This window comes from Otolemur garnettii, unplaced genomic scaffold, assembly GCF_000181295.1.
Source record: "Otolemur garnettii isolate 467f Iridium unplaced genomic scaffold, OtoGar3 scaffold00010, whole genome shotgun sequence".
Classification (NCBI taxonomy): domain Eukaryota; kingdom Metazoa; phylum Chordata; class Mammalia; order Primates; family Galagidae; genus Otolemur; species Otolemur garnettii.
In genome coordinates this window covers 31,414,073-31,436,603 of record NW_003852405.1, presented here as the reverse complement: position 1 = coordinate 31,436,603, position 22,531 = coordinate 31,414,073, and the positions used below count along the sequence as shown (strand labels likewise).

At 35.9% G+C, this 22,531-nt stretch overlaps 1 protein-coding gene across 1 annotated transcript in view; it reads left to right on the top strand.

Moving 5' to 3' along the window:
• LOC100961597 (serine/threonine-protein kinase TNNI3K) overlaps positions 1 to 22,531 on the top strand; it is a 241,852-nt gene that overhangs the window by 4,920 nt on the left and 214,401 nt on the right. Inside the window, exons 3-5 of the mRNA XM_012801634.2 lie at positions 7,088 to 7,173; positions 10,776 to 10,873; positions 20,553 to 20,663. Of these exons, the coding sequence (XP_012657088.1) occupies positions 7,088 to 7,173; positions 10,776 to 10,873; positions 20,553 to 20,663 (295 nt within the window). The remainder of the gene's footprint in view (positions 1 to 7,087; positions 7,174 to 10,775; positions 10,874 to 20,552; positions 20,664 to 22,531) is intronic.

Here is a 22,531-nt window from a genome sequence, read left to right as displayed (position 1 = left end):
ATAATCCCAGCAGGATGTGTGTAAAATGCTGGAGCACAGTGTCTGGCACATGGTAAAAACTTAAAAATGGTAGTTAAAAACTAATCATTATAGTTTATGTTAACAACCCTCTGAAGTAGGCATCATAACTACCATTTCATACCTGAAGAAAATGAGGCTAATGAAATCACACTGACTTGAGCTGAGTTGCTCAACTTGCATAGTTGAGCTAGGGTTGTCTTAGGTTTATTTGGTTTCAAAATGATTAAACTCTATTATCTTGGTCCTCCACCTTGGGAGGATGAAAAGACACAAATCAGAATCCTCTTTGAACATTTCTCTCTTTCCTCATGACACTCAACAATTTTTCTATTTTTATGTTTTAGAAATGCCCCCGGAGGTGGGAATAGAATAATAGCCTATCAAAGAGCCACCCCCCAGGCAATACATACTACCCTTACATAATCTTTCCAAACCGATTACATGCTGACTGTCTACCTGTGGCTTTTAAAAGGCTTCCAATTGATTTATTTTGTTTCAATGTATTTTTTAAGTCATAAGAAATTTTAGAGCTATGTTTTGCTAATTGTCAAACTATTTATATGCTTAAACTATAATATGAAATTTGAAACATTATGAGGAGATTCCAGAGAAGTTTATAATTTTCAAATTTCATGATTTATCAATAAAATCCCCCCCCAAAGAAAACCTCATTTTTAATCTGTTTTTAGCATTGGGTAGACATATCTTGATCAATAATGATAATAGCTCATTTTGAAACTGGTAAGGTAAGAAATGTACAAAAATGGTCAGAGAATGCTCTTTTCCTGAGAAAGCAGTCACAGTAGTTAGAGGAAATGAAAAAAGAAGAGAAAAAAAAACACTGAGGGAGGCTTTCTGAGATGGACGTCTTTGTTTATATTCTCTCTGAATAGTTCCCCTGAGTCCACATGCGTCATCCTCCAAATGAAATATCTTGTAGAAATGTTTTCCAGAACTACAACCAACTATGAAATTTAGTTATTTCAAAATAATATGCCCCAGAAACATTGTAGACGATCTTATTTAAGGAGCATGCACATTTTCTATCAGGGTACTAAGTAGAACATTGAAGCGGGTAATGTCATCTTATAATTAAAATAAAATGAAAGTATTATTTGGTATGTTTGGGTAGAGTATTATGCCAATTAACAACAAAACTGAACAGAAAACAAGAAAAAGGACTCAATCCACAAAAGAAAGCAAAGAATTCATATTGCCCCAAGTCAATCTACTTCTCTAATTTTCCCATTTGTCCAGCTATAAATAATAAGTCTACCAAATTGTGTAAGAACCTTGTGAAACAATTGGTCCTCAACTCTCTCTCCCACTCTCTCTGTCCACCCGTCTGTCTCTAGGGTGGCATCTTACCTTCATTCTTTCTCCCCCTCAACCCTCTCTCCCCTCTCTCTGTCCACCCGTCTGTCTGTAGGGTGACATCTTACTTTCGTTCTTTCTCCCCCTTTTACCCTTCCACTTTTCTTCTCTCCCATCCCATACTGCCTTCATCATTCCTTTCTACCTTGCTATCTCTCTTCTTAGAAGCAAAACAAAATATTTAAAAAGTGAAAGTAACATATCAATGCTTTAGTCAAAAAATTATTGTAGCATCTAACATTTGTAGAAGTCTTACAAGCTCTTACCCATTCAAGTCTCACAAAGCCCTGGGACTACTATCCCCATTCTATGCTATCTATCTACTGTTGCTCTACCTGTCATTACATCCGAAGAATTTTCTATTGTATGACTGAATGAATATATTTCACATGGTTAATTTTCAGATTGGATCTGGAAAATATAGAAGAGACATGTTTATGGACATTTCTTGGGGAGGAATATTGGGAAAGGATCTTATTGATGATTTTTCTCCTTCTGCTGCTTTGGTGAGCGGGGAGAATCTGTAAGGAACTCTGCAAGAAGTTACAACCAGCCATTTGAAACTTAAATGATCAATTTGGAAAGCTAGATAGTCCATAACAAATCCTTGTTTTCAGCTTCTTGGCTTTCCTCTAGATTTTAGCCAATGGATTAATTTTAAAGATGTACCTTGCTGAATATCTTAATCAGCAATGGTTATTTTGTGGCCAGCTGTTCAGATGTTACATTTTACTAAGTTCCCACTAGTGTTTGTGTCCGATGTCTTCTGGAAAAGATGAGGTCATGAGAAAGAAGTCTAATTAGATCACAAAGCTGCATACGTCTCTGGGTAAAAGGTAAAGGCGAAGAAAAGAATTCATTATGCTACAAGAAAGAAAGTAACCTTTGGGTACAGAACTTCCATTTTTAATGATTAAGGAGAGAATTTACTATTAGACATTTATTCCTAATAGTGACTTTACTAATTAGGAACTTCATTCATGCCCCAGCATGCACTATAAACTCATTAGGGTATGTTAAATTACAGTATGGCATGACAGGTGATGAAAAATGTAAGGGAAAATTAAAAAACAAATTGAGCTTAGGATATTAGAATACATAAGTGATGCTCTATTGGCAGCGAATTGGACATACACAGTTACTTTAGAAGAGGCAAAATAAGAGAAAATGAAATTTCTCTCCTAGGAATTATTGCTTTAAAATCTTGAATATTTTAATCACACATATCAAAACAGAAACATTTTACTAGAAATTAATGGGAAGTGAGAATTAGGATTTGAACATAGCCCCAAAGTAACTCTCATTTTAAAAATTTACATTCCAGTTATTAAAGTTAAGCAAAAAAACTTGTACTATTAAAATTACACTTGACTACCAAATATTACAGGAGTCTATTCTCTGTTGATTCTTTTTTTTTTTTTTTGACATTAATAGAAGTTGCAGGATTACAAGGAGGATCTAATTAAAGATGAGAACAAAAGCAGCAAGCAGCAGCTTCATTTAAGGCAGAGAAATTCTTTACACTGAGTCTGTTACAGATGGTAAAGTCCAGTTCAGGAGTCAGTGAGCTAAGGAATCATTGCTGAGTAAAAAGTCACTAATCTCATCATGCTTTCCATTTTATTTATGTAAACAATAAACATTCATTTGTTGTTATTCTTTAAAAAAATAATAGACTTTGGCATCTTATATTTTCTGTTTATTCAGTGTTTATTTTTGTTGCAAAGCTGATGGGGCAAAATCAGGACTAATACTACTGTCAGTAGTAGGGTCTGCCTACTCATGTGTATTTCTAGGACTAATGCATTTAAAGGATCCAGGACTATGCAAGTAGTTTCTATCAAGAAGACTGTTCAGGCCAGGTGCAGTGGCTCACGCCTGTAATCCTAGCACTCTGGGAGGCTGAGGTGGGTGGATTGCCTGAGCTCACAAGGTTTAAGACCAGCCTGAACCAGAGTGAGACCCTGTCTCCAAAAATAGCTGGGTGTTTTGGTGGGTGCCAGTAATTCCAGGTACTTGGAAGGCTGAGGCGAGAGAATCTCTGGAGCCCAGGAATCTGAAGTTGCTGTGAGATATGATGCCACAGCACTCCTACCAAAGGCAGCAAAGTGAGACTCAGTCTCAAACAAAACAAAACAAAAACATCAAGACTGCTCAGAACAACCTGAAGTCAGCAATAGAGCAGACAGAGGTGGGGCAGTTTTCAGTAGGTGTCATGCCAGACTTCCTACATGCTTCACCAAAGTTAGATCAAGATATGAGAAAGTACTTGACCCTATCTTTTCAGATAAAGAGATTTTCTTCTTAGCCTTCCCCACACCCTTTGGATTTTTTGTTCTTTAAATGTCTCTAGTGTTGAAAATGCAATAATATTAAAAGTTTGAAAGATCAAGTTCAAATTAAAGACTAATGCATAGTTGGGGTTCTATATGTAATTTGAAATTTTCAGGGCACTTCAATGAATAAATAATATGTATAAATAACAAACAGACATCTGAAAGTAAACTCTGTTCTCTCACACCCCAGATTTCATATTATCTCTATGGAGACATTCAGGAATCAGAAATCTCTCCAAATTCAGGTATCTCCCCAAAAAGAAAGAGAGAGAAAATAAAAAGGTAGCTTTTGATAAGAGATTAGAGAAAGGAATATAATCCCGATGTATTACAACTTCTGCCTAAAGCAAAGTTCTCTCATACTCTGACTGAGTCAGATTTCACACAGGAAGGTCTCCACTCTGGCAGGGTACCGTGGCACAGTCCCAGGTGAGAAGCTGAGTGATTCTATTAATGAAATCCTTGCCTTTGTCTGAACAAAGACCATTGCCCCAGGAGAGCCCTGGAGAGCCACAGGTAGCCTTTGAAAAGAAATGTAAAGCTAAAATTCTCGACCTCTTGAGATCCCTGGAACTCTCAGGACATTTTTCAGTAGAAATGAGATCATATCCTTGGCTTCCCAGGTCAATTTCAAGCTGCCTCCTGCCTATTTAAATCTCCAGCAGCTTTAGAGATAGCAGAGTCCTTGGCGAGTGGGCCAAAGACTCATATCACTTGTAAAGTACTTAGACTTGAAAGGTACTATAAATTCAGGACATTATCTTCAAGGCACCCAGTTAAGAAAATCAAAAGCTATTAGAATTTTAAAATAAGAAAAGAAAAGGTGCTATTCTCCAAGCGCTGCTAGTAAGAGGAAGCCCCTAAATCCAGGGTCATAGAAGGAACTCTGTGAAATGCTTTGATTAGTAAAGGCAAGCTTAGTGTTTTGTTTTTATAGCCATGGGAATACAGTATTCCTGAACTTTTCCATCTTCCTACACTTCTTGCTGTGTTCAATTTCCCAGCAGCAAAGTCCATACACATTCTTAGTATATTGAGAAACACATGCCGACTTGCTTACATAGAAGTACTGTAAACTCTACTGTAAACGCTAATGTTTTAAAATGTCAATAATATAATTAATATAGCAGGGTGTTCAAGATACTACAAATATAACTCACTTCTAGCAGCACTTTCTCTCTGCTCAAAGATGGAAGAAACAAAATTATCTTTAATGAAAATGTCACTGTTTTGACCATCTATTAAAATGGGTCTAATTGTCAATGATGAAGCCATATGGAATGTGCAGTCACTTCACAAAAGAACATGGTTCTTAGAAATGTGTAGTGTTTGCCCAAGTCAGGCTTTTAAACCCTCAAAGCCAATTGTTTTATAGATGTCTTGGAAGAGAGTAATCTAGGGACTTGGATCACACTTGGAAATGCACTCACAGGTTACAGAGTCTGCCTCGTGGTTATGACTTCAAATAGTACACGCATTCTGCAGAGCTAACCTCTGGTTTTGTAAATACCTCGATTGGATTTTTCTCTTAAAGTTTGTAGGAAATCAGTGTGACCATAAATAAAAGGGGAAAGGAAACTGGAAACTAGGATGTTGATGGACAACAATTAGGAAGTTCTGAGCAGCTGTGGCTCTTCTTCCTTGGTCGGTCTACTATCCAGCAAATAAAACACACTGTAAGACAAGTTGGAAAGCAAAGCATCGTGGCGGAGGAGGAGGGAGCCCTTCTGTTTTTGTAAAGAACTGTATACTTTGCAGCCTAAGAGGAAAGCAGGAAAGGAAGTGTTTTCTTTGGTGCTAATCATAATGAACTTAGGGAAAATAATGCGAAAAGAGAGAACTTTGGAGCTAGCTCTTAGGGAGCAATAAGCTTCTGAGAAAATTAGTTTTTTCCATGTACATCTCCATATTACATAGCAATACCTGCCATGTCTCGATGTTTTTAAGAGGGAAAAAGTCATTTCAGCCATGTAGGTAATCTTTAAAATCTTACAGTTAACCAGGATTCAAAATTCTGCTTTTGAACCAGTTTTCTTTCCAATTTTTGCAACTTGGGAAAATTATTTAACCTCTTTAAGCTACAATTTCTTCAAGTAGGTCAAGTAATATATATGACATTGTATTGTTGTGAGGAATAAATGAGGTTAAGTTCTTACTATAGTATCTGGCACCCGTTATATGATTAAAAAATGGTTAAGATATTGTTATTACTGTTATTACCAACTTCACTCCGAGTGTACTACTTACTTTTCGAAGTATGAATATTGGGAGATTTTAGAATAATGTTTTGAGGGGCTCAGAGAATGACACGCCCAAAGGTTTCATTTGAAGCAGAAGCAGAAGTTTGGGTCTGTTTTCTCATTCTCCCCCAAGGCAAACCATAGAAACTGCCATCCCTCTTCCCCAGAGCAGGTCCTAGAAACCAGAATTACTTTTCCTCAAAGGTAACTGAAACCTAAAAGTGTTGCTTTACCTTCCCCCAAACACACACGCTTCTCTGTGTAAGAACTGGCCGTAAAGAAATGATCTGGTACATTGTTTGCTTGACAATCACAAGACCTCCATTCCAGAGAGGGCCCTTCCCCACACTCAGAAGGAAGTAGTGTTGCTCAGAGAGGCCAAGAAGAATCTAGACAGGAGGCCTGGCTGGGATTCCCCACTTAGTCTAGTAGCAGTACGTCCTGTTTGTTTTGTGCAATCAAATTTTTACACCACTGTCCACACTTCACTGAACTTTAGAATAAAAATGGGCAGTTTTCCCTGTATCTTTGGTCTGCGTTCTGTAGGCTCTTGTCTCACTAAGAGCCATGATCTAGCAAATTTTTATGTCTCTTCCCCTATAATCTGCCTTTTGTCAGTTGATTTTTCAGGAACCCTCAGAGGAACAAAGAGGAAATTTTCCCTTCATCCTTTCAGATTCAAATCAAGTTTGAACTTCTTTGACTTTTTTGCATTGAACAACTTGTAAAATTTTCTGATTTTCAGATTAATTTTATACATAATGAAATACTCTATGCTCACACTTATTGTACTGACAACATCTGACCTTGTCTTCATGTGTTTTTAAAAATAACCACCAGTTTGCTATTGGGGCTCATAGCACCTGCCAGTGATTCACGAACAACTACTGGGATCAGTGTTCTCATCAAGTCTGGCGTCATCATTACACTGTAAAACTATGTATTTTCTCTCAATTTTAATTCTTTGTCATATAAAGTATTAAACATATTTCTCAAGGTGCAAAAAAATCACTAAAAATTACATTTCAAAGTAACAAGATTTGCTCTTATAAATTTAAAATGAAGGGCATTATACAAAAAGATGAGTTTCATGATCATCTGTTAAATATTTTTCAGCTCTGATGAAGCCTTCAGTAAAGTCAGTTTAAATTACCGCACTGAACACGGGCTGTCTCTACTTCATTTGTGCTGCATTTGTGGAGGTGAGTACCTTATAAACTAGTTACAGATGTATATCTGATCAGGGATTTTAGCTGCTTAATAGCATATAAGAGAATTTGATTCATACTCCATTTTTTTCTTTTGCTTTGTGTCCTCCAACCCTGGGGGTCTTTAGCTAAAGCTGTTTCTACATGGTAGGATAGATGTTCCAATTGATTTAGCTCTGAATATGTTCCTTTGTGTTTCTGTTCTAAACCAAGTTGCTCAATTTGCTTAGAAACCAAAAAGCACAATGTTTTTATTACATGGTTAGGTTTTATGTTTAAGTCAGAGCTATTAGTGTGCCCATCACCCAAATAGCATTCACTGTACCCAATAGGTAGGTTGTTTCCTGTTCCCTCCTCCATCTCATTCTTGATTTCCAGTGACTTTTATATGTCTTTAAGCCCACATGTGCCCATCAATTAGTTTCAAAATATTGCAGAGTACATGTGGTATTTGTTTTTCCATTCCTAAGATACTTCACTTGGGATATTGGTCTCCAGTTCCATCTAAGTTGCTGCAAAGGCATAAATTCCTCCTTTTTCATGACTGACTCGTACTCCATCATATACATATACCACATTTTTAAATCCATTCATGAATTAATGGGCATTTAGGTTGATTCCACATCTTTGCAATTACAAATTGTGCTGCAATAGACATAGGAGTCTTTTTGATAAAAAGACTTCTTATCCTTTGGGTAAATACCTAGTAGTGGGATTGCTGGATGGAATAGTAGGTCTATTTCAGTTCTTTGAGGAATCTCTATACTGTTTTCCATAGAGGTTGAATTTTCAGTTCCACTGAAAATGTTTAAGTGTTCTTCTCTCTCTCTATGTCCACACCAGTATGTATAATTTTTGGACTTCTCAACAAAGGCCATTCTGACTGAGTAAGATGATATCTCATTGTGGGTTTTATTTGCATTTCCTTGATGATTAGTGATGTTGAGCATTTTTTAATGTTTGTTGGCCATCTTTCCTTCTTCTGAAAGGTGTCTGTTAATGTCTTTTTCCAACTCCTTAATGGGGTTGGTGTTTCTGGCTCATTTGTTTGAGTTCTCTGTACATAGTAGTTATTAGCCCTTTATCAGATATACAGTTTGCAAATATTTTCTCCCATTCTGGAGGTTGTATATTTACTCTGTGAATTATTTCCTTTGATGCACAGAAGTGTTTTAATCAAGCTAATTTATTTATTTTTATTGTTGTTGTAATTGCCTTTGGGATCTTAGTCATAAATTCTTTACTTAAGCCAATTTCTAGAAGAGTTCTTCATATGTTTTCTTCTAGAATTTTTAAGGTTTCATGCCTTCTGTTTAAATCTTTCATCCATCTTGAATTCATTTTTGTGTATTCTGAGACAGAGGGGTTCTACTTTATTCTTCCGCATGTGGCTATCTAATTTTCCTAGCACCATTTGTTGAATAGGGCTTCCTTTCTCCAGCATGTGTTGTTGTCTGCTTTGTCAAAGATCAGTTGATTGTACATAGATGGTTTTATGTCTGGGATCTCTGTTCTGTTCCAGTGGTCTCTGTCTCTATTTTTATACCAGTACCTGCTGTCTTGGTTACTATAGACTCATAGTATAATTTGAAATCTAGTAATGTGATGCCTCCACATTTGTTCATTTTACTTAAGACTGCTTTCCCTATTTTTGCTCTTTTTTGGTAACAAATGCAGCATAGATTTATTTTTTTTTTAGATCTTTGAGATACAACTTTGATATTTTTATTTTGAGACAGAGTCTCACTATATCACCCAGGTGGAATCCAGTATTATCATCATAGCTCACTGCAACCTCAAACTCCTGGGCTCAAACAGTCCTCCCCCCTCAGACTCCAAAGTACATGGAAATACAGGAGCACACCACCACACCTTTTTTTCTATTTTTTTCTATTTTTAGTAGAGACAGGTCCTCTTGCTCAGGGTTTTCTTGAACTCCTGATATCAAGTGATCCTCTTGCCTCAGCCTTCCAAAGTACTGGAATTACATGCCTGGCCCAATGTTGGTATGTTGCTGGGGACTGTGTTGAATCTGTAAATCACTTTAGGCAGTATGAACATTTTAACAATGTTCATTCTACCAACCTATGAGCATGAGATGTTTTTTGGTTTATTTGTGTCTTTGACATAGTCAAAGTATAGACATAGGTATTTTATTTTCTTTGTGGTTATTCTGAATGGTATTGAGTCTTTGTTTTGACTCCTGACTTGATTGTTGTCAATATCCAGAAATGCTACTGATTTGTGTATGCTGATTTTGTAACCTGAGACTTTGCTGAATTTATTTATTAATTCTAAGAGTCTTCTGGTGAAGTCTTTGGAATGTTTTTCTATACAAGATTATGTCCTCAGTGAAAAGGGACAGTTTGGTTGAGAGTTTTTATCATGAAAGGGTGCTGGACTTCTCAAATGCATTTTCTGCATCCCTTGAGATGATCATATGGTCTTTTTGTTTCCATTTATGTGATGAATCGTGTTTATAGATTGATGTACGTTGAACCATCCTTGTATCTCTGAGGTCAAACCCTCTTGATTATAGTGAATTTTTATTTTTTTTATGTGTTGTTGAATTTGATTTGCTGGTATTTTGCTGAGAGTTGTTGCATCTATATTCATAAAGGACATTGGTCTGGAGTTTCTATTTTTCATTGTGTCCTTTCTGGATCTGGAACCAAGGTATAGTAAATCATAGAATGAGTTAGGGGAGGATTTCCTCCTTCTTAATCTTATAGAATAATGTCTGTACAGTGGATACCAGCTCTTTGTAGGCCTGATATAATTCTTCTGTGGCTCTATCTGGTCTGGAGCATTTTTCATTGTTAGATTTTGGGGCGTTTTTTGTTGTTAGATGTTTTTATTACTGTTCATTATTGATCTATTCAGGATTTCTATTTCTTCCTGATTAGGTCTTAGGAAGTTGTTCATATATTTTATTTTGTTTAGTTTATTACCATATCTCAAGCACATTGATTGGTGCTGAATGTATAGCACCCACTCAATAAACTTATTGAATGAATGAATGATTAATATTAATTTTGTTAATCCAAACTAAATTAATTGGACTCAACTTCTTATGAAACAATAACATATAAATATCAACTCTAACCATACCCTTAACCACTTCTCCTAAACAAACTGAACAGACTGTGTTTAACAGGTCATCCTCCCAAATTTTAATACGCCCTTCCAATCTTGGTCGTATCTTCTTTATTTCTCTGCTCTAATAAGTTCTACTGCTAATGATGTTCTGAGGAATACCTGTAAGTAGATTTTTTAAATTTAAATTTTTTCATCAATAGTTAACTAGGATGAATTCTTTCATGCTTTTATATTTTATCTGATGATGACAGCATTAAACCAAAAAAATCTAAGAAAAATGCATCCAGACACACATTATTATAAAGATCTATAAATGTAGTAGAAATACTGTTAAGCAAGAGGGTCAATTAATAGCAAACTTTAGAGATGGGCTGCAGAATGGCTGCTTGACATTATCCTACAGCAGTATGGCATTTATCACTAAGTGAACAAGAGATCTTAAAGTCACTGAGTTCATGCCCACAACGACTTCCCCTTATTTCATTTTTCTTTCTAAGGGAACAAGTCACATGTTCGAACCCTTATGTTAAAAGGGCTCCGCCCATCTCGACTGACAAGAAATGGATTTACAGCCTTGCATTTAGCAGTTTACAAGGTATGACATTTCCATTCCCATATCCTGTATTAGAGTCAAGGACAGTGTGTATCCTGGGGCTTTATTCTACTTTATTTATTATTTCTTTGTGAACCAGTAATAATGGAAAACTTTCAGAATGATCGGAACTTTACAGAAATGGCTGGTTGTCTTTCTCTTCCTTTAGCAGGTATCTCCTATATAGCAGACACTTTCTCTGTTTAATGCTTTCCATGTTTAACTCATTTAATTCTCAGGAACCCTGCAACTGAATACGGGTTATGTGTTTAGCCAGACTTAAGATCAGGCAGTCTGGTTCCTTTGGCAGAACTCTACCTCAGAATATCAAGCTTCCTCTGTGCAGAGATGAGGCTGTATTTGAGAGAAAAATAAGCACACTGAAGCGGCATTTCTTTTCTGCGAACTTTCCCTAATTTTTTTTTTTTTTTTTTGCTTTAGTTGTTTGTTTCCTTACATTAGTTCCTGGTAACTTTATCTCAGTACCTGATGAAAGAATCGATATAATAGTGGATTGGACAAACTAGGATACTCTGTGTTGGGTTTGATACTTGAGATTGTCATAAATATAAATCATTTATTCTTTATTTTTAATAATAAAAATTTCTACATTCCGTAATTATGAGATAAATATCTTACTAAGTTCAATATAAATTATTTCTTTAACCAGTAGCATAAAAAAAAGACAATTAAAAATTAAAGCTAGATATCTAGTTAGAATAGTGATTAGAATCAAGTACAGTTGGCTCATAAGTCCAATAATCTCACGGTTATATTGCATTTTTTTTCTATATGTGTGCGTCTGTGACAGGACTTTATTTCAGCTTTTGGGTGCAGGTGTGCATTGGTGAGGACAGTAGTTTGCCTCTATCAGGATCCCTCTGCACTATATCCTCCCTCTAACCTCCAGAAAGGTTATCATTGTGAGGGAAGTGAGCCATATTTTCCCATGATTCAGATTCATATATTTCTGTTATTCATGGTGCAAATACTCTAACTTTCCATGTCTTTTCTGTGTCTAGTCAATGCCTATTCAATTCTTCTAATTCCGTCTGGGAGAAAGCCTCAATGAAGTGCTAATTGTCTTTAACATTATACCTGCTAATCATCCTGTTAGACTCTGATAGAGGCTGAGTTCAAGGTGTAGTAAACAACATCTGATGTTGACCTTTCAGCTGAAAGGCAGAGGGTGAAAGTAAAGGAGGTGTGAGGAGTAGAAAGCTGATGATGGATAGCCAAGGTGGTGTGTGAAACTATGAATTCTGAATCTGACTGGGAGAGTCCTTTCTGTATTAGTTCATTTTGCTGAGATTTTGCTGGTGCACAAGTGCATTCTGAATGATTTAGTACTACAATCTTTAGAGAATATTTCTTCTCCCTCTGTTTATCAAAACTAAATTTCCATTTTTAGAGGTCTTTTTACTATATTTCTTAGGTTTTCTTGTATTTTACAGAAGGATATAAAGACTATAACTCTTTTGTAACAAGTTTAAATGCATTTGGATTCCTAGGAAACAAAATAGGCAAAAATTCTTAAAAGGCCACTCTGCATATTCCTTAACAAATGTTAAAAAAACAATTTAAGACTATCGTTCCACTTTGTACACAAACACAATATAGAGCAGTTATTCACCTACCAGGAATTAAATCTAGTACTAATTATCCTTTCACAGAACTACCCCACAAAATATCTAATTCATTTTGTGCTCCAGTTCCCACCCCCTATATATTTTTTTAATAAATTTGTATTTTAATATTATTTTAGACTTTTAAAAAATTGCAAGGATAGTACAAGGAACTCCTGTATACAGGAAAAGTGCAGGGAACTCCCGTACACAGGAGAAGTGCAGGGAACTCCTGTATACAGGAAAAGTACAGGAAACTCTTGTATACAGGAGTATATAGCACTTTTCATTTTGTGCTGTTTCCATTATTCTGCTTTTTCTTAACCATTTGAAAGCAAATTGGACAAAGTGTTCCTGGTTGGTATGTCAATCTTTATCTCCTAAGAATGATGACATTCATTTATAAAATCAGAAAATTTAACATCAGTGTGATGCTATAATCTATAATCCCCAAATCAAATTTGATCAATTGTTTCAATTGTATGAGATATTTTTTCTGGCCTATGATTTCATCCAGAATCATGCATTTTCAGTTTTCTTATTTCTATAATCTGCTTTAATCTGAAGGAGCCCTTCAGTCTATCCTTGCCTTTTTGGATCTTAATTTTTTGTTTGTTTGTTTGTTTGTTTTTGAGACAGAGTCTCACTTTGTCGCCTCCTGGTAGAGTGATGTGGTGTCATAGGTCACAGCAGCCTCAAACTCTAGGGCTCAAGCAATTCTCTTGTCTCAGCCTCCCAAGTATTTGAGATTACAGGCAGCCACCACAATGCCTCGCTATTTTTAGAGACAGGGTCTCACTCTGGCTCAGGCTGGTCTCAAACCTGTGATCTCAGGCAATCCACCTGCTTCGGCCTCTCAGAGTGCTAGGATTACAGGTGTGAGCCACAGCCCCAGGCAGATCTTAATATTTTTGATGTATATGGAACACTTATTTATACAGACTTTTTTCAGATTGCAATTGAACTTAATTTTGTTCATAACACACAAAATAAACATTATCGCTCCCATGTCTTTCTGTTGGCCACATCAAGAGCTCTTTCAATTATGCACAGTCCACCCTGACATGGTCAGCCTGCCTCAGGACTGGCTATTTTTTAGTCAAAGGTTTTATCTCTGATTTCATTACTAAGAATCTAGAAGATATTTAATGACTTGTGGGTAGTTAACTCTCATATATTTTGTTTTGCTTGTCAATTTTTTCACAGGGGTCAGTTTTATTGAGGTATACTATATTCACCAAAAAATTCACAATTTTAAATGTCAAATTAATAACTTTTGAAAGTGAATGTAGCAGCATAACCACGATCACTATCATGTGATAGGACATTCCTACTGTCCCTAAAAGTACCCTCACGCCCTTTTACCTTTAATCTTCTCTTCCATCCCACATGGTCTCTGGAAACTATTAACATGTTTTCTGTTACTATAGATTTCCCTTTTCTAGAATTTTATATAAACGTATTCCATCCAATGTCGTCTTCTTCATATGATTTCTTGCATTTGTCACAAAGCTGCTGGGATTTACTCATGTTGTTGTATATTCAGTAATTTCTTTTATTGTGGATTTGTATTCCCTTATAATGGATATACCATAATCTGTTTAACTGTTCATCTGCTGATGGATACATGAGTTGTTTCTGGACTTTGACTATTACTATTCTATGCACTTTCACATATAAATCTTTGGGCATATATTTTTATTTCTTCTGGAAAATACTTAAAAGTGAAATTGTTGTTCCACATGATAAATACAGGTTCAATCATATAAGAAACTGCCAAACTATCTACCAAACTGGCCAATCCCTTTTGACATTCTCATCAACAAAGTATGAAGAGTTTGTTCCCACATTCTTGTCAAGACAGGTATTATCATTTTTTTTAAGCCATTCTATTGGAGACATTTGAGTATTTCATTTTGACTTTGATTTGCATCTCCCTGATAACCAATGTTGTTAAATGGGTTTTTATGTGACTATTAGGCACCATTTTTTTAAAATGTAGTTTCTATTCAAATCTTTTCCCCATTTTTAAAATTTGGTTTATTGTTTTCTTGAATTATAATGGATCTGCATCGATTCTGGATATAGTTCCTTTGTCGAATATACATTTTGCAAAAATTTCTCCCCGTCTGTGGCTTGCCTTATCATTTTCTTACAATGTCATTTAAAGAGTAAAAGTTTTTGTGCATCCTTTTAAACTGATAGCTCTAGGGACTGCAATACAGATCTTCAACATATCACTGCGCCTGCCTGTTAATACTGGTTTACTTACTTAAAGCATGAGAAGCTTATAGTTTCATTTTATCTTCATATGTTATATCTATACAGGATACAAACCCTAAAACATTGTTAGAGTATTGAGTCAAATATTTTTCTTTTAAAGAAAGTAATAGAAGAGAAAATACCTTTGCTTTTCAGCAGTTTGGTTATAATAATCCTGTGTATGGCTTTTTTCAGATAATGTTTCTGGGGCTTATCAGGGTTTTTAAACCTGTAAGTTTATATTTTCATGAAATTTAGAAGTTTTGACCAGTACCTTTTCAAATACATATGTGATAAGGTTTGATAATCTTCCACATATCACTATCTTTTCTTTACTTTCTTCCATATTCTTTCTCTCTCTGTTCTCCAAATTCAGTTACATCTGTATATTTGAATTCCAGTTCACAGCCATTATTTTTGTCATTTTCTCATCTGATACCAACTCACCAGTGAATTGACTCATGTCAGATGTCCACTTTTCAGTTCTAGGATTTCCATTTGTTAAGATGAGTTAGAATATAGCTTCAATTTCTTTGTTATGATGACACATTTGTTCTTTCTTTTTTTTCTTGGGTGGACATAGTGGTTCAGCTACCGGTTTTATATTAGCATTAAGTACATTGGATGCTTGTTTTCTATTCTTGTGATTGGCAAGCTTCATACTATTTTCCATAATGTGAGAGCTGACTTATCGTCTACACCAATACCTTGCAAGCATTTTCCTTTCTCCATACTTTTTCCAACAGTTACTATCTTTTACCTTTTTAATAGCAGTCATTCCACTATACTGAATTGATGCAATAGTGTCCTTTTCTGATGATTGCTGATGTTGGGGATTTCGTCTTATATACGCTGGCTATTTGTATGTCTCCCATCATTTGAAGGAAGACTATATTTAATGCTTTTGCCTATTTTTAAATAGTTACTAGATTTAAATTTTACACTTGAATTTCTCATATATTTTGGGTAGCAATGCCTTGTCAGGTATATAATTTACAAATATTTTCTTCTATTTCTATGTTGTCTCATAATTCTGTTGATTAATTGGTTCTCTGTAGATATATTTTAGCTTAAATTAATCTCATATGTTTACTTTTACTTTTGTTGTCTGGTATTTTGAGATTAAATACAAAAAAAAATTATTGTCCAGACCAGTGTCATGAAGCTATTGCCCTATGTTTTCTTATAGTAGCTTGAGAATTTCAGGTTTCCACTAAGTGCAGTGGCTCACACCTATAATCCTAGAACTCAGGGAGGCTAAAGTAGGTGCATTGTGTGAGCTCATAGATTTGAGACCAACCTGAGCCAGAGTAAGACCCCATCTCTAAAAATAGTTGGGCATTATGGCAGGCACCTGTAGTCCCAGCTACTCAGGAGGCTAAGGCAAGAAAATCACTTTAGCTCAGGTTCAAGGTGCTGTGAGCTATGATGCCATGGCACTTTACTAAGGGCAACAAAGTGAGACTCTGTTTCCAAGAGGGGAAGAAGAAAAGAATGTCAGGTTTCACATTTAAATATTTAATGCATTTGAAGTCAACTTTTATATCTGTATGCGATGAGGGGCTCATTTCATTGTTCTGAATGTGGCTATTCAGTTTTCCCAATGCCATTTATTGAGGACACTATCCCTTCCCCACTGTGTTTTCTTGTCAGCTCTGTCTAAAATTGGTTATCTTTTAATGCATAAATTTCTGGGCTCTGTGTTCTGCTCCATTGGCCTATATGCATTTGTTTGTTTGTTTTGTAGAGACAGAGTCTCACTTTATCGCTCTCAGTAGATAAAGCAACCCCCACTCCCAGGTTTAGGCGATTCTCTTGCCTCAGCCTCCCATCCTATGTGCATGTTTTTATACTAGTTTAGGTTATTTTCTAATTAAAGACTGTATTTTCTCCAAATGGGAATTTATCAAGATAATAATAAAAAAAAACTTTGAAGAAAAAAAACTCTCAAAAAGAAAATGGCTTCCACTTTTTGTATACTTGACCAAATTCTCCAATTAATAGTGACTTTAAATACTATTTAATACTAATTCCTACCTTTAAGAAACTACAGAACATTTTACAGCCAAAACTAAACAATCATTAAGATTGTTTTTGTAATACTCACATTTCCTCTTAGTAATCCAATATTTCATGATCTGTTTCTAAATTAACATATTCTCAATCAAAAGTTAATAAGATACTAACTGAAGATGTTTAATTTATCCTTCAAGTCTAACGTTAAACATTACAATTTCCTGGAGAAACTTCCCTGACCCCTGCCATGTTTGGGTTGGGTGTCTCTCCAAGGCACTCATTGTACCACCCAGTACTTACCTTATCAGCGTATGTACGACACTGTAGTTTATTACCTGCTTATAACTCCATAACTCATTCTAGATTAAGGGTTACAATCCAATGTATTTTCAGGAATGAGGTAGGTAACATCAATGAATGAAGATGTTAGATAATCTGGCAGACAACGATAAATAGGAACTCAGACTCATTGTTTTTGAGTTGTAAGAAGAATTGGTATAGACTGACAAGTTTGACAATGTGTGCCCCATGTCAAGGGAACAGTCCCTGTTTAGCTCCAGCTAATCGTTTTCACACATGAATGGAGGCCACTATTGCCCCAAATTTTAGAGAATCATAAGCTTTTGAAGTTTCCAAATATTTAAATGTTGGCCATTAATTCAAACATTTAGTTATAAATACTGTGCAGGCTAAGCCACGTACATCTGTTGCCCCTGTACTCTGTTTGCAATAGCTGATAGTAATTATGTGCACTATCCAGGCAAGGGCCAGATCTAATTGATTATCATCTTATTCTGAGTCTTTAGAATGTTCTCAAGGTATATAAATTCATAAATATGTGTCACATAAATGAAAGAGTGAAGTTATAGTTTAATGTATTGAACTATAACTTCACTCTTTCATTTCCTTAAATAGATTTTCTAAACTGAGGGGAGTGCAGTCCACCTGTGTCTCAGGCTCAATGCGGGGGCGGGGAGTTATCCTAAGTATGTAGGGGGGAGCTTGGTCTCCCCTGTTTCTCTTCAGCTGCAACTTTGTCATTCTGAACCCAGCCTGAGGGCAGAGTGCTGCCCAGCTTTAAAATTATAAAATGGCATCTTGAACCAACATTCATCAAACAGTGTCGCAAGATCCAGGGGGAGTGCCATCCTTTCACATCTTGGCTTCACCTCAGCCTGTGGCAAGGCAGTATGTGTAAAGAGGTAGGGCTCCCCTCCCTGCTTATCTGGGAAGGGCTATGGCTGTTTATGCCCAAATTTAGGCCAAGGATGGAGTGCTGCCTGGTTTTAAATTCCCAAATGGCACTTTGGGCCTATGACCAGAGACGGTAGGGATAAGTACCTTTCTTTTAAAGCATTGTTACTATTGTAGATACTTGTTATATATCCCATAGTTTAAGCTGTAAATTAGATCAGTTCTACAATATTCAAAATTTGCCTGATGTTGGCATTTAATAAGATTTTTTTTTCTATGAGGTATGTACCATACTGCTGACTTTTTAAATTATTCCATTAGGCCAAAATATACCTATAGAGGAGAAGTACTTAATAATGGGGGCTCATTAATTAAATAAAACACAAGTATATCCTCTTGAGTTTTTCCTTGAGACTGAAGTCAAGGGAAGATTAGCAAACTCATATGGAAAATCAGAAGTAAGGTATAGATATTGAAAGTCCAACAGACATGGGTTTCCAGTCTACCTACAAACTACTTAAAATTCAGCAAGTGAGTTAAACTATTTGAGCTAGAGTGTCACCAATTACAAAATAGGTATTTTTTGTTTGTTTCTCATTATTAAGCTTAACATTTTATATGTGATTTAGTTCAAAGTTAACAATTTATAAATGGCACTTACTGTTTTCTTATTCTCTTTATCATAACTGAGTAATATTAAAATTCTATTTTAATGATAGTCAGTAAAAAGCATTTAGATTCAGGGGTGTCCAACCTTTTTTTCCTCTGGTGCACATTGGAAAAGTAAGCCTTGTCTTGGGCCATTAAATACGCTAATGAAAGGTCACTAGCAAGAAAAGGTCCCTGCGTACTTTTCATGATATCTGACACCACAGATAAGCAAACACTGCTCTACAAAATCAGCATATGGCCTGCAGGCCTCGGGTTGCACACCTGTGATTAGATCAACCAGAGGTCAAACTTGTGCAATCCAACCAAGATGTGAGAGGATAATTTATTACTTTTGAATTTTAATCTTGCCATTTGCCTCTTCTGAAGGACTACTTAGATACTTTCTCTTAAACTCCACAGTTGTTGACTAAATCAGGAGAAACAGAGAGGACACTGAGGAAAGGATGAATGTGTGTTTACTAGACTCTGTCTGCTAGATAAATATTTCATATGCTCCGTGATTTACACATAAGTTATTTTAATTTAGCCCAGTTGAGTACTTGTCATAACATAGACATTCGTTAATAAATATTTGTTGGATGAGAGTATCCATCTTTCTATTGTTCATACAAGTTATTTATGTATTAAATATATGAAAATTTGTCAGTTTTATATGTTGTGACTATTTCTCCAATTTGTCACTTACCTTGTAATATTGTGTTTTTTAACATTATAATTTGATCAAATCTATCATAGTTTCCCCTCATTTTTAAAAATAATTTTATTCTCAAAAAGACCTTCCCCACTTCTCTGCATTTAAATTCCCAACTATCTGCAGGGGAAAATGTTTTAAGGTGATGTATTTCTTCCCATTTATATCAGAGACTATTCATGCCTTTAGTACTCCCTAGTCAAAATTAAAGGTTATTAGGGAAGTGATCATTAACTCCTGGGATTCTTTTCTCTGGAGGAGGAACACTCTGAACCTGGTAGTTCATCCACGGCTAAATTGGTAGACGTTTCCTTACTTCCGGTACTGGTACAGCATTTTTTAATGTTTTGCTTATTTTTACTGACTAGTAAAACTCTAGTTAGGAAATGAAGTTATCAGGAAGAGTTAATGGGGGAGGGGGAAAAAGGAGCTAAATGATATAATAAAAATAAAATCACTATTCTATTTGGGAGGCCAACTAAAGCTATTCTGCACCCCACACTTTCACGTCTAGCAGGAGTGAGTTTTTTGAGCATCGTATAAGTGCTTTGTATATATAATCACAACAGTCGTAAGGTATAACCTGTCCTCTTTTTATTTACCCAAGGAGATTAACACAAAGATTATAGAACTTGCCTTCTTTCACACAGTTATTCTTGGAATTGAGATTCTAATAATGGAGACTAATTCCAGGACCTGTGTCTTAACCCTGCATTTTAATATATGAAAACAAATTTTTTAATGTCTGCTTTACAATCTGCTTTTCCCTAATTCTTTAAAACTGATTATGATATTTCTCTGCTATATTACATTTGGAATCTTTACCTGTAATAGAAAAAAAAAAATTTAAACCTCTGAACTTTTTCCATAAATTTTTTATCTCTTCTGGGGTTAATTTTAGTTGTTGGAGAAAGCACATTTATTGGAGTGCCATATATGTAAGATTGGGTTGAGTTTGCAAGATCCTCACCATGGGCAAAGGTCCTTGGTATCCTTCGTGGTCCAGTGGTAGAGGATTGGCTGGTAGTAAACATTTGGTCCTACCTTCCATCCGTCTGAGAGAGGCTCTCTGCTGCCTCCGTGCTCTTACCCTAGAAAGCCCTCTGAAGTTCTCTTTGAGCACCTAAACTGGCTGACAGGCAAAGAATCAATGCATCTTGTTTCACAGCTTTCAAATGTGCTATTCGTAGAAAAGTGACACTAAAGATGCTTTTCTCCTCAGGATAGTGCAGAATTGATCACTTCCCTGCTTCACAGTGGAGCTGATATCCAACAGGTCGGGTACGGTGGCCTCACTGCCCTCCATATTGCTACACTAGCTGGTCACCTGGAGGTAAGTCATGATTTTGTTACCTGTAGAAACAAAGGTTATCTACCTCTTTGGATTCTTGTTCTCAACTGTTTTCAAATGGTGGCTTTTAAGACTTCCGAGGGTTTATTTTTTAGCCAATGAACACATCCTTTTCTTCTGGGAGTAAAACTCAGCTATGTCAAAATGTTTCTGATAGTCATTTCAGTCTGTTTTGTGACAATGTAATCAAAATTTCAGTTAACATCAAGATGGCTTTCTGGCAGATGCCAGCTATGCTATTAGGTTGGGGATCAAGCAGGTTGGTCTTCACAACTTGCTTATGGTAACTGTGGGAAGTTACTAGATCTCGTGACATCTCTGTTTTCTTCATTTATAAAATAGGAATAATAATAGGTCTATTCCCATGATTAAATTAGTTAGCTCCTGGAGAGGGTTTTGCAGATTACTACATGCAGAGTAAGGACCAGATGAAAGATCGTTCACTTACCTGTCCACTAATCCACTCACTAGTTGCGTAAATATTTATTAGGCACCTGTCATACAGCAGATGCCAGGTACTGGGCAATGGTAGCAAGAAAGCTGGGGAAATTTTCCCTTTTCATAGAGTTGAGTTATAAAGAATGAAACAGACAATTAAGAAAAGAAAATATACAATGTTAATTAGTAGTGAGTACCGTGACGCAGAGTAAATGAAGACAGAGCAATGGAGAAAGAAGCAGCATTTTTAGTAAGCTATAGAGTGAAGAAGTTGATGTGGAAAAAGCTCTGAATGAAATTAGAATTCCAGCCATGTCCAAGGAGAGAGAGCATCTCAGGGTTAAGGGCAGCACTTGCAAAAGCCCTGAGGCATAAAACTCCTGTGAATGTTTGAGGGACATGAGTGATCTCGAGTTATTAGAGCAGAGTGAGCTGGGGGCAGAGAGAGGAAGACAAAGTCGGTGGATGGTGACAAGCCAGACACACACCATGTTTTAAAGGCCACAAGAAGGGCTTTCGATTTTACCATAAATTTATTTTTCAAAGTCTATATTTTGCTCTGCAAACCACTTCCATTTGCATTATTTGGTAACTTCACAAATTCTCATGGGATAGTTTGTGTTGTCTCTGCCATTCATTAGATATCAAACTAAGGCACTTATATAGTAATTGTCTTTACAAATTACAAAGCCGTGGAGAAAAAGAGCCATTTCTGAAATCCTGAACATTTTATTCATAACATTTTAATGACTTTTACATTCTATCAATTATGACAACAACACATAACTCTACAAGGTAATAAGTCTTACATTCTCTTACAGTCTTCCTTCTGGTCATGTTGCAAATTAAATCGTACATTCTTCACTAATACACACGTGCACATGCACCATCCGTGAATGAATGGAGATGCGTGCGCTTTCACACAGGAAGCCTACTAAACAGGTGTGCTCCATGTCTCTCAACAGTGTTACATCCAAGGGCTCTTACATCTGATAAATGTTAAAATATCTCATTGAGAGAGAAATAGTTTCCTTCATGAACTTTTCCATCCCTTACTTTATCAGTTATTTCCCAGAAAATAAATGTTCTTATGAGATTCCTTATAAATATTACTGAATTTTTGTTACTTATGAGAAAAGGGAAATGTTAAATATAAATGTTTCTCAAAAAGAAACTGATGCCACTGATAAAGTAAACGAAGTGGTAAATGGTAAGAAATGTGGGTGAAAGAATTTGTGAGGGGAGATAGACATTACATTTCAGTGAAACATGTTTGACCTTTTAATGCCAGAAAAATGATACAATATGTTTTTAAAACGCAATCCCTTTTGGTTTAGTGCAGAACTGATTACTTTTGTGAATGACAGCGTTGTAACAGTATCAAACGCAAAGTGGTTAAGAACTTTTTTTTT